This window comes from Haplochromis burtoni, unplaced genomic scaffold, assembly GCF_018398535.1.
Source record: "Haplochromis burtoni strain Fernald_Lab_line unplaced genomic scaffold, NCSU_Asbu1 Contig_248, whole genome shotgun sequence".
Taxonomy (NCBI): Eukaryota; Metazoa; Chordata; class Actinopteri; order Cichliformes; family Cichlidae; genus Haplochromis; species Haplochromis burtoni.
The window spans coordinates 1-12,722 of record NW_024582609.1 but is presented as its reverse complement, the minus strand read 5'-3'; the positions used below and the strand labels follow the sequence as shown (position 1 = coordinate 12,722).

The 12,722-nt window shown below is 38.1% G+C and overlaps 2 protein-coding genes across 2 annotated transcripts; both read left to right on the top strand.

The window, feature by feature from the left end:
* Positions 1-379: 379 nt before the first annotated feature.
* cpa5 (carboxypeptidase A5) lies at positions 380-5,315 on the top strand. The gene is made up of 11 exons (XM_005938353.3): positions 380-531; positions 1,395-1,476; positions 1,677-1,811; positions 1,906-2,007; positions 2,955-3,056; positions 3,230-3,331; positions 3,464-3,574; positions 3,828-3,918; positions 4,126-4,325; positions 4,452-4,536; positions 4,980-5,315. Exons 1-11 carry the CDS (start codon positions 464-466, stop codon positions 5,165-5,167), a joined length of 1,266 nt encoding a protein of 421 aa, XP_005938415.1. The 5' UTR covers positions 380-463; the 3' UTR covers positions 5,168-5,315.
* Positions 5,316-6,382: 1,067 nt separating this feature from the next.
* Positions 6,383-10,761, top strand: LOC102288598 (carboxypeptidase A1; the record flags this gene model as incomplete). The annotated part of the gene is given in 7 exon segments (XM_005938354.3): positions 6,383-6,513; positions 7,110-7,191; positions 7,367-7,501; positions 7,608-7,715; positions 10,039-10,140; positions 10,422-10,523; positions 10,651-10,761. Coding segments are annotated over 7 exon segments (717 nt in total), but the record flags the coding sequence as incomplete, so codon positions are not given.
* Between the last annotated feature and the right edge of the window lie 1,961 nt (positions 10,762-12,722).

The window sequence follows — 12,722 nt, the reverse complement described above, 5'->3', positions numbered from 1 at the left end:
TGTAATTTCTCCTACCGATTTGGGATTAGATGGACCTGATAAGTACCAAAGGTTAGCATTTCTTTCCAAGGTTTTTGTTTGTTTGTTTGTTTTAAAAATCATGGGGACAATTGTGTAACAAAGTATTAAACACTTCGTTGAGGAGAATGAAGGAGGAGGTGGAGAACAGCCTAAATGTAATGTCCCCATATGAGGACCCATGTTAAAAAAAGTGTTTTCAGTCAGACTAAGATTGAATTTAGCACCAGTGCTTTTATTTTGTAAACTAAACATAAATTCAGTTTGTTCAAAATATGTGTGTATGATGCAACTTCTGGTTCTGGTATCTCTAGGCTGGTGTGGGAAAAGGACCAGCCGGTGACAGAGCTCTCTGAACTCTGGCAAGGTCAACCTTTGGGCATATATCAGGTGGCAGAGGCAGCCATAAAAGTCTGTTTCTGGCCCAACATTCACACTGTTGGTCATGATGAGGGGGCTGTTCGTGTTCGCTGCGCTGCTTGTGGCAGTTTTTGGCAAAGTGACGTTTGAGGGGTAAGTGGACCTGTCGACTAAATCTAAAACTATCTACTACCGTAAGTAAAGACTAAAGTAAATCAGTGTTTTTGAGCAAACGTAGGCACTATCATCAGTTTCCTTAAGAAGAGTTATGGATTAGTCATGATTGAATTAATCAGTCATTAGCAATGCTTCTACTTCTTGGGTTTTGATATTGACCCAGGTGTCATCTATGTATCTGTAGCTGTGGCTAGCTGCTGTCCCTGTGAAAGACCAAGCGCTTTACTTTCAACCTTTTTTTACTTTCGGACACTCCCGATTGGAAAAAAAGAAAAGCTGCATCATACATTTTTTGATAAGGACACACAGTTATTCATGTGTAGAGATCCAAAAACCAATTTTTCAGCCTGCAAACTCACACAGATTGAAGTGTGGATCAGAGAACAGAATTCAGGTTTATGCTATCAGTCCCAGCAATGTGTCGAATGACAAACAGTTTTTTTCTCAAATTGAAAAATAGTTTATAGAGGAAACACTGGCAAGCAGTCTTTTATAACTTCCAACTTTATGAAGCTTAAGGCTTCTCACTTCCTGTTATTTAAAATAGTGCTGTATGTATGTAATTTATCCGACACCCCTCTGTTGCTAGAGCATGAATAAAACCCTAAAATCTAAATTTTCTTGCAGTTTTACATAGTATATATACATAGTATGTGAAATAGCTAATATGCAGTGCCTAGAAAACCTGGACTGTTCCTGCATCCAGTTGATGCCTGCCGATGAGAACTGGTTGAGATACCTAAACTGATAACTCTGGTTTCACAATAAATGACTTTTTTCTGCACAAGCAAGATACGCTGAGTAGAAGGCTGTAAAACTTAGCTGTTTGCTGTTTGCAGGCACAAAGTGCTTCGAATTGTTCCCAAGGATGAAGTCCAGCTGTCTCTTATCAAGGATCTGGAGGAAATGATGGAGTTCGAGGTAATTTATCAGCCACTAAATGACATCACCAGCCACCACTGTTTAAAATAAACTTTAAAAAGAAGAAGAAAGAAGAAAACAAACAAAACCACAAAATTTTAAAAATGCCTTAATAGCTCTATTTTTTATCTTTATAAGTTTTCTAAATTGAGTAGAAACTTCTTTTGTATGCTTTGGTTAATATATTTTTGTTCTTTCAGCTGGATTTTTGGAGGGGGGTGACTACTGTGTCTAATCCCGTGGATGTCAGAGTTCCCTTCCATGTCTTGAAGTCAGTCAAAGATTACCTTGAGACACAGAACATTGACTACTCCACCATGATTGAAGACCTCCAGGTTGCTTATAAGATCAGAATACACCCTGGAGTTTTTTCTGTTAATAGTTTTGCTCAGTAACTCTAATATTATAAAATCTATCATTGTACTGCAGATGATTCTGGATAAGGAGCAGAAGGAGATGGCTGCTGCTCGTGTACCTCAGGCCAAAAACACTGATAGTTTCGACTTCGCTAACTACCACACCCTTGAAGAGGTAAGTACACAAAACTCCTCTGGCTACTGTTATCCAGTGAATAGATTGTAGCCAACTGTGTATTTTCTTTCACTAACCCATGCAAAGCAGTAAGAAAAAGCAAATAAACTCTTTGAACGTTTTTTCAAATGTGCTAAATTTGTAATAAAATATAGCATACAAATATAGCATACTGAGTGTCAGGATCCCTCAGCTGTGACATTTTTCTTTCTGATGCTTCACACACTATTACCAGTATCTCCTTTTGTCTGATTAAAAGCTATCATCTTTGGCTAAGCAGCTTAACCTGATGCTTCATTCTATCACAGTGCAGTGTTTTTGCTAGCGAGTGGCATGACTGACAAGGAAGGGAAAGGAAATGGACTTGCATTTTTATAGCAATTCTCTGGTCTTAGAGACCACTGAGAGTATTTAAGATTACAACAAGCCACATTTAACCATGCATTAATACAATGCCTTATACATTTTAAGAACCATTGTACCTCTCATTCATGGCCAATTTAGAATCATCAATTTACCTAACATATAGAGAGCATATCGAGAATATCTATAGGGAGGCCGTGCAAACACCCCAGTTGGGGTTCAAAGCAAGAACCTTATTGCTGTGCAGCGACAGTACTAACTACTGCACCAATCACTGTGGGAGGAACTTACTTGTACTCTATCTGTTCATGTGAACAATGTCAATTACATTTTTGAAGCACAACAAAGGACATTTATTTCTAAAAGTATGGGGCCATGTACAGTGTGTAATGTGCCAACACTGGAAATTTGGTGCTCAATATTTCAGTGACATTTAAACTGAATGTTAATAGCAATCCTAGCATTTAGCATTTCCCTATTGATCTACATCATGTTGCAATCCCCATGACATTTGAGGCCAGACAGTGGTACAGAATCATGTCGCACTCAACTGATGCTTATGCATTATTGTGTCTTTCATTCAGATCTACAGCTTCCAGGACATGCTGGTGGCTGAGAATCCCAACTTTGTCAGCAAGATAGTGATTGGGCAGAGCTACGAAGGCCGTCCTCTTAATGTGCTCAAGGTAAAAAAAAAACCAAACAAGCAAAACTACAACTGCACAATAGAGCTGAACGAACATTAAAATTAAAAAAAGACAAAACCTCCCATACTCTTCTGGCAAGAGTTTTCACCCTCATGCTGCTCTTCATTTTTTATTTGTAATGAAGTTTGCTACTTTCCTTTCCTGTCTTGTAGTTCAGCACTGGTGGAACCAACCGTCCTGCCATCTGGATCGACACTGGAATCCACTCCAGAGAGTGGGTCACTCAGGCCAGCGGGCTATGGTTTGCTAAGAAGGTGTTTTTTTGTTTTTTTTTTCATTTTCTTTAATAATATTATTAACATTTGTTGCTTTTGTCTGTGTCTCTGCCACTTCTCACAACTTACAGGTTGCACTGAATATTGTGTCCTCTGCTTTCCTGTCATTAGATTGTGACTGATTATGGAACGGATCCCGCCCTCACTGCAATCCTCAGTCAAATGGACATCTTCCTGGAGATTGCCACCAACCCTGATGGATACGCCTTCACCCACAGCAGTGTGAGTCTTTCATACTGTCTACTGTCTGATTTGTTTTAGAGTAATTTGCTGTACAACCAAATGTCTGTTTATAACCTTCATTTTACTTTTAAACATTTTTTTCAGGGCTTATCCCAATTAGCTTAAGCTGACAAGATGATACAGATGAATTAGTAATGGTGTATTTAGTCGGTTTTGCACAATGAATTAAATTTTGAGAGTCATATAGAATAAAATATCTTTCTTCAAGCAAAGACTAACATTACTGTTTCAGAATCGTATGTGGCGTAAGACCAGGAAGCCCAATCCTGGTTCTTCTTGTGTGGGAGTTGATCCCAATAGGAACTGGGATGCTGGTTTTGGAGGTAATATTTTCCCCTGCCATTCACTTGTATTTAAAGCCACTGTATGAGGTAATAATGATCATATGTGTGTGTGTGTGTGTGTGTGTGTGTGTGTGTGTGTGTGTGTGTGTGTGTGTGTGTGTGTATTGCTTATGTCTTTCATATTTTTACATTCTAATGCTTTACCACAGTGTCTGTTTGTCTGGTTTTCTTTATATTAATAAATAGAACCTGGTGCCAGCAGCAGCCCCTGCTCAGAAACCTATCGTGGACCCAGTGCACACTCTGAGTCTGAGGTCAAGTCTATTGTGGACTTCGTGAAGTCTCATGGCAACATCAAGGCCTTCATCTCCATCCATTCCTACTCTCAGATGCTCATGTATCCCTATGGCTACAAAAGCACTCCTGCCAATGACGCGGCAGAACTGGTATAAAAAAGATCTTTCTGATTTAATTTCTTTCTTTAGAATTCTTATTTTTATGATAGTTCTTATATCTTCTTTGGGCTCTGTCAAAAGTCCTTATTAAAAAGTATGATAATATTCTTTCTACAGCACAAGGTGGCTCAAAAGGCCATCAGTGATCTAACCTCCCTGTATGGTACCAAATACACATACGGCAGCATCATTGACACTATCTGTAAGTTTAAGCAACACTGCTTACCAGTACAGACTTCTTTTACATTATTTTGCCTAATAATGACCAGATATATGAATATTTCTCTTCTTTTCCTATAACTTTAATTTCTTCAAATGCAAATATAGTGGTATTAAATAGTGTATACAAAAAAAGTTGTGGCAGGGATCTCAAACTTGCTTTAAATTGTAGCCGTTTGTATAAAAGTAAAACGACACAGGTCTGTACTTCAGACAGTTTTTTGGTGTTTATGAACCAACCACCACTCATGCATAAGTATAAACTGTGCTAAAATTAAATGTACAAATGGTGCAAGGTTTTTTTTAATTTATTTAAACATGATTGCCTTGAAATTAAAAGCTTTTTCAGGATCTCCATTTTTTTCTTTCTTTCTTTTTTTTTACAGTACCGTTTCATTGTTTTAACAATGCCTATTTTAATTTTAGACCAAGCCAGTGGTAACACCATTGACTGGACCTACGAACAGGGCATCAAGTACTCGTACACCTTTGAGCTGAGGGATGAGGGTCGCTATGGCTTCCTCCTTCCTGCATCTCAGATCATCCCCAACGCTCAGGAGACTTGGCTGGCTCTGATGTCCATCATGGATCACACCTCCAAGAACCCATACTGATCTGTGTGCGTGTATAAAAGTGGAAATCCTATATTTGGGAAATGTGCCCCCTTTTTTCCATCCTAAGAGTAATTCAAACCCATCATGATCGAGGGCTGTTCAAACTTTCTCAAAACCACAAGACAAATAAACACAATCCAAAATCAAAGCTGAATTTCTTTGTGATCCTGCTTGCACTGTAGCACATTCAGGCCTCAGGAGTGTCCCTACACTGTGTGCTTCTTTTATTATTTTTCTCAATGTAATGTGACTTTTCAGACGTTGCAAAGCGTAGCTGCAGCATCATTGCCAGCTGCTCAGCATACTGTATCGCCTTGGTCCCAGGGCACTACTGCATAAATAGGAGGCAGAATTAGAAAACATATCCCACCTGTGCCAGCCAGGCTCTCCACAGCCCCCCGAACCTTCCACTCCACCTCTCCCTCTGCAGCTGAGACACCACCACACACCACCATCCAACCCATGTATTTCATGCACTTTATGCCACTCACACAAAACTGCAGCGCCACCGTGATCATTGCAAAAAGGAAGATGAAACATTAGACATATACAGGAACTTTTGTGGTCAGCAGTTTATTTACATTTTGAGCTCCAGACAAAATATTTTCAAATTCTGAACTACGAAAACTGTTGCTTTTTTTATGGCAGGCCCGTGAATGCCGTCTGTTAATATATTCTGACAGATGAAAGAAAGCATTTAAATACATTTATCCCCCTGATAAATTCTATTAAAGCAACAACAATAATAATAAAACATGTAACAAAAATCTATTGATTGAGTTGCAAATTGTTCCAAATGTCAATGCAATGAAGAGGCCTTTAAAAAGAATGCAGATCTTTCTGTTAATTATTTAGTTAATCGTATAGCTAGATAGCTTTCTACTGAAAAAGCTTATCTTGGGGTCAAGCTTGTCAGATATGACAAGATATGTCAGATATTTTCTTTTTAGATGTACATATGAGCATTTTCAGGATGCTGATTAATGATCAATTTATCCACAGATTAATCAATAATGATGGACTTCCACATAATCCATGTAGTACGTCACAAGCTGTCTGTAAAAAAATAAAATGAAAAAAGCAAAAGAGTAATCTTCCCTTTTTTTCAAACTGGTCAGAACTTCACTGTGTCAAAATCCATGATGCAATCGTTCCTGTGAGTCAGCCAAAGATAAACATGTATAACCATGAACTTCAACAAGGCTGTGGCTTGATCACATGACTCTGCACACTTAAAAAGATGGTGTTAAACCCTGAACTGGTCGCACAATGCTGGCCACGATGAGGAAGCTCCTCGCATTCGCTGTGCTCTTTGTGGCTGTTCTTGGAAAAGAAACGTTTAATGGGTAAGTGGGCCAGCCCGAACCTCTCACTACTGTTGGAGTAGGGTGAAAGTCAGCTGTATACATGGGAATGTGTAAAAGCTGTGAGCATTAGAAGTAAAGTAAGGATGTGTTAAAAAATAATGACAGGAGCATTTTTTATTTAAACCACCCTGACTAGTCATTGCATTTAAAACAGCAACATATCTCCTGGGTGCACTTGTGCAATTTTTGCGTTTGAAAACTTTAATAGAGTACTGTCGCTATATTACATGTATATTTGTACATTTAATTATTTAAAGTGTAATGCTTCCCCTTTGATAACTTAATGCAATCAGCTGAACACTGGGAAGTCATGAATTCCCATTCAAAGCAGTATAGTTTTATTTAAAGAGCACCTTTCATACAAAATGGCAGCTTGAAAGAGCCTAGGACATTGGAAAACACTAACAGCAACAACAACAACAAACGACAAACGACAATTTCTCACAGTTCAACTTTTGAAGAAGCAGCACCCACCAAGCTTGAGAAACCATTATTTCACCCTCTCTGTACCAATTTCTTAGCAAATGCTTGAGTTGAGTAAAAAACAGTAAAACAGTGTGGTTCTCTTTTTGCAGGCATCAGGTCCTTCGACTCGTTCCAAAGAGTGATGGCCATCTGTCTCTCATCAAGGACCTGCACAACATGATAGAGCAGGAGGTTATTTATCACCCATGACATCACTGTCAAGACAAATCTAAAAAAAATTTAAATAGAAAGAACAGATTCAGTTATGTCACATGACACGGCATTTTTTTTATGCCGAACCTTTTTTTCTAATAAACTGATTGCAATTCAACTCAGTTTGGGGAATAATGACTGTTTGTTCTTTTAGCTTGACATTTGGAGGGAAGTGAGTGATGTGGGCTTTCCTGTGGATATCAGAGTTCCAGTACATCAATTAAAGATGGTCAAACGTTACCTGAAAGCCTACGATATACAGTTCTCCACCATGATTAAAGACTTGCAGGTAGCGTATGACACCTGGAATCAACCTGGACTGACTCATGCACCTGGATTTGAGATTGAGAGTACCTCTCTGATAGAGGTCATATAACTATGCTACTGTCCTGCAGGTGTTGCTGGATGAGGAGCAAAAAGCAATGGAGTCTGCTTTAGCCCGTGTCCCTGAGCCCAGAAACACTGATAACTTTGACTTTTCTAGCTACCACAACCTCAGTGAGGTCAGCAAACACTTTTCCTTTTCATAAGTAAAAAGTAAAAGGATAATTACAAATATTTTGAGACAGCAACTTTTTAAAAATAATTTTGACCTTAGTCTTGGCACTAAAGGTGATGAGTATTGGTTTTTTTTCTTGGTTATATACAATAACATATGCAATATATTCTTATATGTCTGAGAATAGCAGGTATTGGAGCCCAGTGATTTTTGAAAAGGTGACATTAACTGCTTATTATTGTAGTATGATTTTTTCAGACTTGCAAATAACTTTGTTACTCACTTATGTTTACCATATTTTTCTCAACATATACACTATATGGACAAAAATATTTAGCCATTTCGCTCAATAGTTGAATTCAGGCGTTTTCATTCCAACTGTCACCAGCAGTGTTGGTCAAGTTACTTGAAAAAAGTAATCAGTAACTAATTACTGATTACTTCCCCCAAAAAGTAATCACGTGACTTTACTGATTACTTATTTTCAAAAGTAATTAATTACTTAGTTACTTAGTTACTTTTTAAAAACACGATTTACAACCTGAATAGGTAATAAAGCGATAGATCTTCAGCCCAATTCTACTTTTTCTACATAATCCATCATACAAAATGTAATCAAATGGAAAGGTCCCCTTTTAAAAGTTGTTTTATTAGTTTTAATCTTTTAAAAAATTGTTATTATATGCAACATTCTGACTGGAAGAAATTTGTTTAATATTTAAACCTATTTTCTGCACATTCCAGCACATAAAATAAAATATGTTTTGTGTTTACACTCTTTCAAATAGATGCAAGTAAAACACAGCAGAAAATAAATAACATCAAAGACTCAGCGGTCGTTTTGCTCTATTTTCACCTGTAAAGCAGGACTGCGGTAGGCGGAGGTTTACCCTGGTGCAGGTTTGCCGCAGCGATCAGTGGAAGAATCCGCGAGTTTCTCTGTAAATTTCCCATTATGTCGTTGCGCACTCGGTGCTTGCTCGGAAGTTTAGGGGTTTTTTTGCTGTAAAAAGAAGTTTTCTTCCCACACACAACGGACACAAATGTTTTTGTCACTTTTTATGGAATCAAACTCAAAGTAAGGTCAGTACTTCCACGCTTTAAACGCTGCACGCTCATACTCTCTCCCACAATCGATATGTGATCCATTGTTGATCTGCACACAGCTGTTGTCACCAACGTCGCACTCGCTTACGTCACTGTCATGAGACATTCTCGCAAAAAAAAAAATCACGGTTTTAGTAACGCAGTGTTCCTACGGGAAAGTAACGGTAATCTAATTACCGTTTTTGCAATAGTAATCCCTTACTTTACTTGTTACTTGAAAAAAGTAATCGGATTACAGTAATGCGTTACTGCCCATCTCTGGTCACCAGTGTATTAAATCAAGTGCCTAGCTGTGCAGTCTGCCTTTAAAACATTTGTGAGTTTGTAAAATGTCTTTCCTCCTAGATATTCTCTGTTGTGATAAGTGATAATATTGTAAAGAGGAAGCATTTAGGACCCATAGCAACTCAGCCACAAAGTGAAAGACCACATAAAGTCACAGAGTGGAGTCTCCGAGTGCTGAGGGACCGCGTTGGACCATTGTCAATCAATCTCCGTGCCGTGTCTCCTGTACAGTACAGAATGCGTTCAGCTTGTCAAATTTACATAAATCTTCGATCACTAGCAGTGTGACTCTGAAGTGCTGTACTGTATGTTTGTACGTTTTCTCCCCAACAAACATAACACTGTCGACGAAACATTTTGCACGGCCAAAGGCACCTGCGGTAGCACCCAAAAGACAGAGGAAGATGCTAACCATCGCACAAAAAGTTGGACTTATGAACATGCTAAAGGAAGGACCATAAGGCACACCGGATTATAAGGCCAATTAAGCAAAACCAAACAGTCAGATAAGTCAAACTTTACTCAACTCATTCTTCTTGCGTCCTCTACTTCCGTACCATTGACTCATTAATATTGAATTCTCTCGCAGCTGCTCTATTCCCATGTTCTGGACCTGGAAACAGGGTTTGATCTTTGGTTTCATTCTATAATACTGGACTTATTTTTCCATGAAGGTTTGAACTTTGAGAGTGTTTAAACAGGAGAGAAAAGTGTGAAAATGTTCACGCCTGTCTGAGAAAAGTGTATAAAGTGTCTAGTGACATCTAATAAATGTAAAAAATAAAATAAAATAATAATAATGATAAAGTTGGCTACTTCGCGGGTTTCACCTATCATTCACGGGTCATTTTAGAACGTATCTCCCGTGATAAACAAGGGACCACTGTATAACAATTACCTGGTGCTTATCTATTAAGACTTCACTTGTCTTTCAGATCTACTCCTTTCAGGACATGCTGGTGGCTGAGAACCCCAACTTGGTGAGCAAGATAGTGATTGGTCAGAGCTATGAGGACCGTCCCCTTAATGTGCTCAAGGTAAACCTGCTATTGAAAAAGAACTGAATGAACATCATGGCAATGAATGCATGCTCTTTAAAAAGAACAAACACCCTGTTATTACAACAAGTACCTTTACATTTATTAGCCTTTAGAAATGGATGGATTATTATTGTAGGGCATTTACCTTATAATATAAAGCGCCTTGAGGTTGCTGTCGATGTTTTTTTGGCAGTATATAAATATAAATGGAATTGAACTGGCTTGCTGGGTGCATGGATGGATGGACGGACCTCATGCTTTCCTTTCCCATGTTTTAGTTCAGCACTGGTGGAACCAACCGCCCTGCCATCTGGATTGATACTGGAATCCACTCAAGAGAATGGGTCACCCAGGCCAGCGGACTATGGTTTGCCCAGAAGGTGTTTTGGCAGTCTGGCTATTAGCATCAATACTTTTTTTGTTGTTGTTTGATCTTCTCTGTCTCTTCAAATTCCAATAGCTAACTGATTACACTCAAAATTGTGTCCTTTTGATTTTTATTGTTAGATTGTGACTGATTTTGGACGTGACCCTAAACTCACCGCAGTCCTCAATCAGATGGACATCTTTCTGGAGATTGTGACCAACCCTGATGGCTACGCCTTCACCCACACCAATGTGAGTCTGTCATAGTTAGACTTTTCGCATCATAGTTTCATTTTCAGGGACTGACATGAATTTGTTAAATTTTTACAATATTATCTTCTATAAAAAAAAAAAAAAATTAGAAGAAACAAACAAACAAACAAAAACTAGCTGTTTAAACCCTGTAAAGTCCAGGACATCACAATGATTCTAACCCTAACTCTGTACTATCAGAAGGTGTAATATCCTATATATTTGTACAATCACAGTGAGAGCTTGGTCTGTATTGATAGTAATAAAGCAATAATTAAAAAAAACAAAAAAACAATTCCTGGCCAATATTGGACACCAGCACTGCTGTCCTCTGTCACAGTTTTTGTTCACAATTTATATGGACAGTTTAACTATCTTGGGGTCTTATGATGTGGGGTGAAACGGGAGGTTTACATATGAACTGGTGCAATCTGTTGTGGTGAAGAAGGAGCTGAGCTTAAAAATGAGGCTGCCACTCTATGTTTCCACCGTGGGCAGATTTATCTTAGTGATAGGCTGAGAAGCTCAGTCATTCATGAGGGGCTCAGCTACTGTGTTACCTGTCACATATACAGGATTTTAGAATTTGCAGTTAAACAAATGAACATGTCTTTGGGTGGAAACTGGAGCAGAAACCAGCAAAAGTTGAAAGTTGAGATCATACAAATTCCACACAGCATTGCCCGTAAAGTTCACACAAGGAATGTCCTTGGTGCACTCTAAAAACTAAAACTGACATTTAGTTAAAATTTTTGAGGCAACACATTTGCACTTAAAAATATTGAGTAGTTTCGAAACCAGTCAAATCTGTTCAATATACTTGATCAATTGAATAACTAAAGCTTAAACATATTAAGTTGAAATGAATAATTGTAGTTGTTACACAAACATGAAAAAATTGAGTAAATAACACTGACATGCTTGGTCAATGTAACTGAAATAGAGATGGTCAGTTAATCCGAAATTTTGTTCCATTTACTTAATATTGTAAACTGAACGTAATTAAAATTGTACTTAATATTAAATATGGTAAATGGCCTGTATTTGTATAGCGCTTTACTTAGTCCCTATGGACCCCAAAGCACTTTACACTACATTCAGTCATCCTGAATGTGTGAATCATTCAGTCATTCACACTGAATGTGTGTGTGAATCATTCAGTCATTCACACACACATTCAAGCTACATTGCAGCTACAGCTGCCCTGGGCACACTGACAGAGGCGAGGCTGCAGGGCAGTGGCGCCACCAGGCCCTCTGACCACCACCAGTAGGCAACCAGTAGGCGACCGAGACTGTCGGTGCCGGGGCTTGAACCGGCAACCTTCCTATTACAAGATGAACTGCCAACCTTTGAGCCACGATCTCTTGACGACTCTTGATCACCCCCTAACTTTCAAATATGAATGTTATTGTATTTCACTGGTAGTCTAAGTCTAAAAAAACCAAACAACCTAATATGTAGTTGTGTTTTTCATAATACATGTATGAAAAATGACCACATGTTAAACATTTTTCCAAATGAAAATGTAATTTTCATAAAGATGGCAATAACTCGAAATAAACAAGCACTAAAAAGACAACAGCCTTTTCCCTTTTAGCTCAAAACCTTACATACTTGAAGGATAAATGGCAAACCAGGAGAGCAAACACAAAAGCTCAGAGTATTTAAAAAACAAAATGAACAAAACAATGATAAAAGGCTCATGGTACTCAATTACTCTACGATATCGTGTTTTACTTACACTTTTCAGTTGTAGTTGCTGACAATAAATAATATTGATTTGAATAATTAATGATTTTGGTACAAGATACTGATGAGTATAGATACCTATTTCTCACATATTTTGATTCAATTTTAAACAAAAATATTAAGTACATGCAAAGAAGGTATTCTGTGAACCACATGCTGAATTTTTGTCTGAGATAAATGTAAATGAATACCTTAATTTAACACAAACA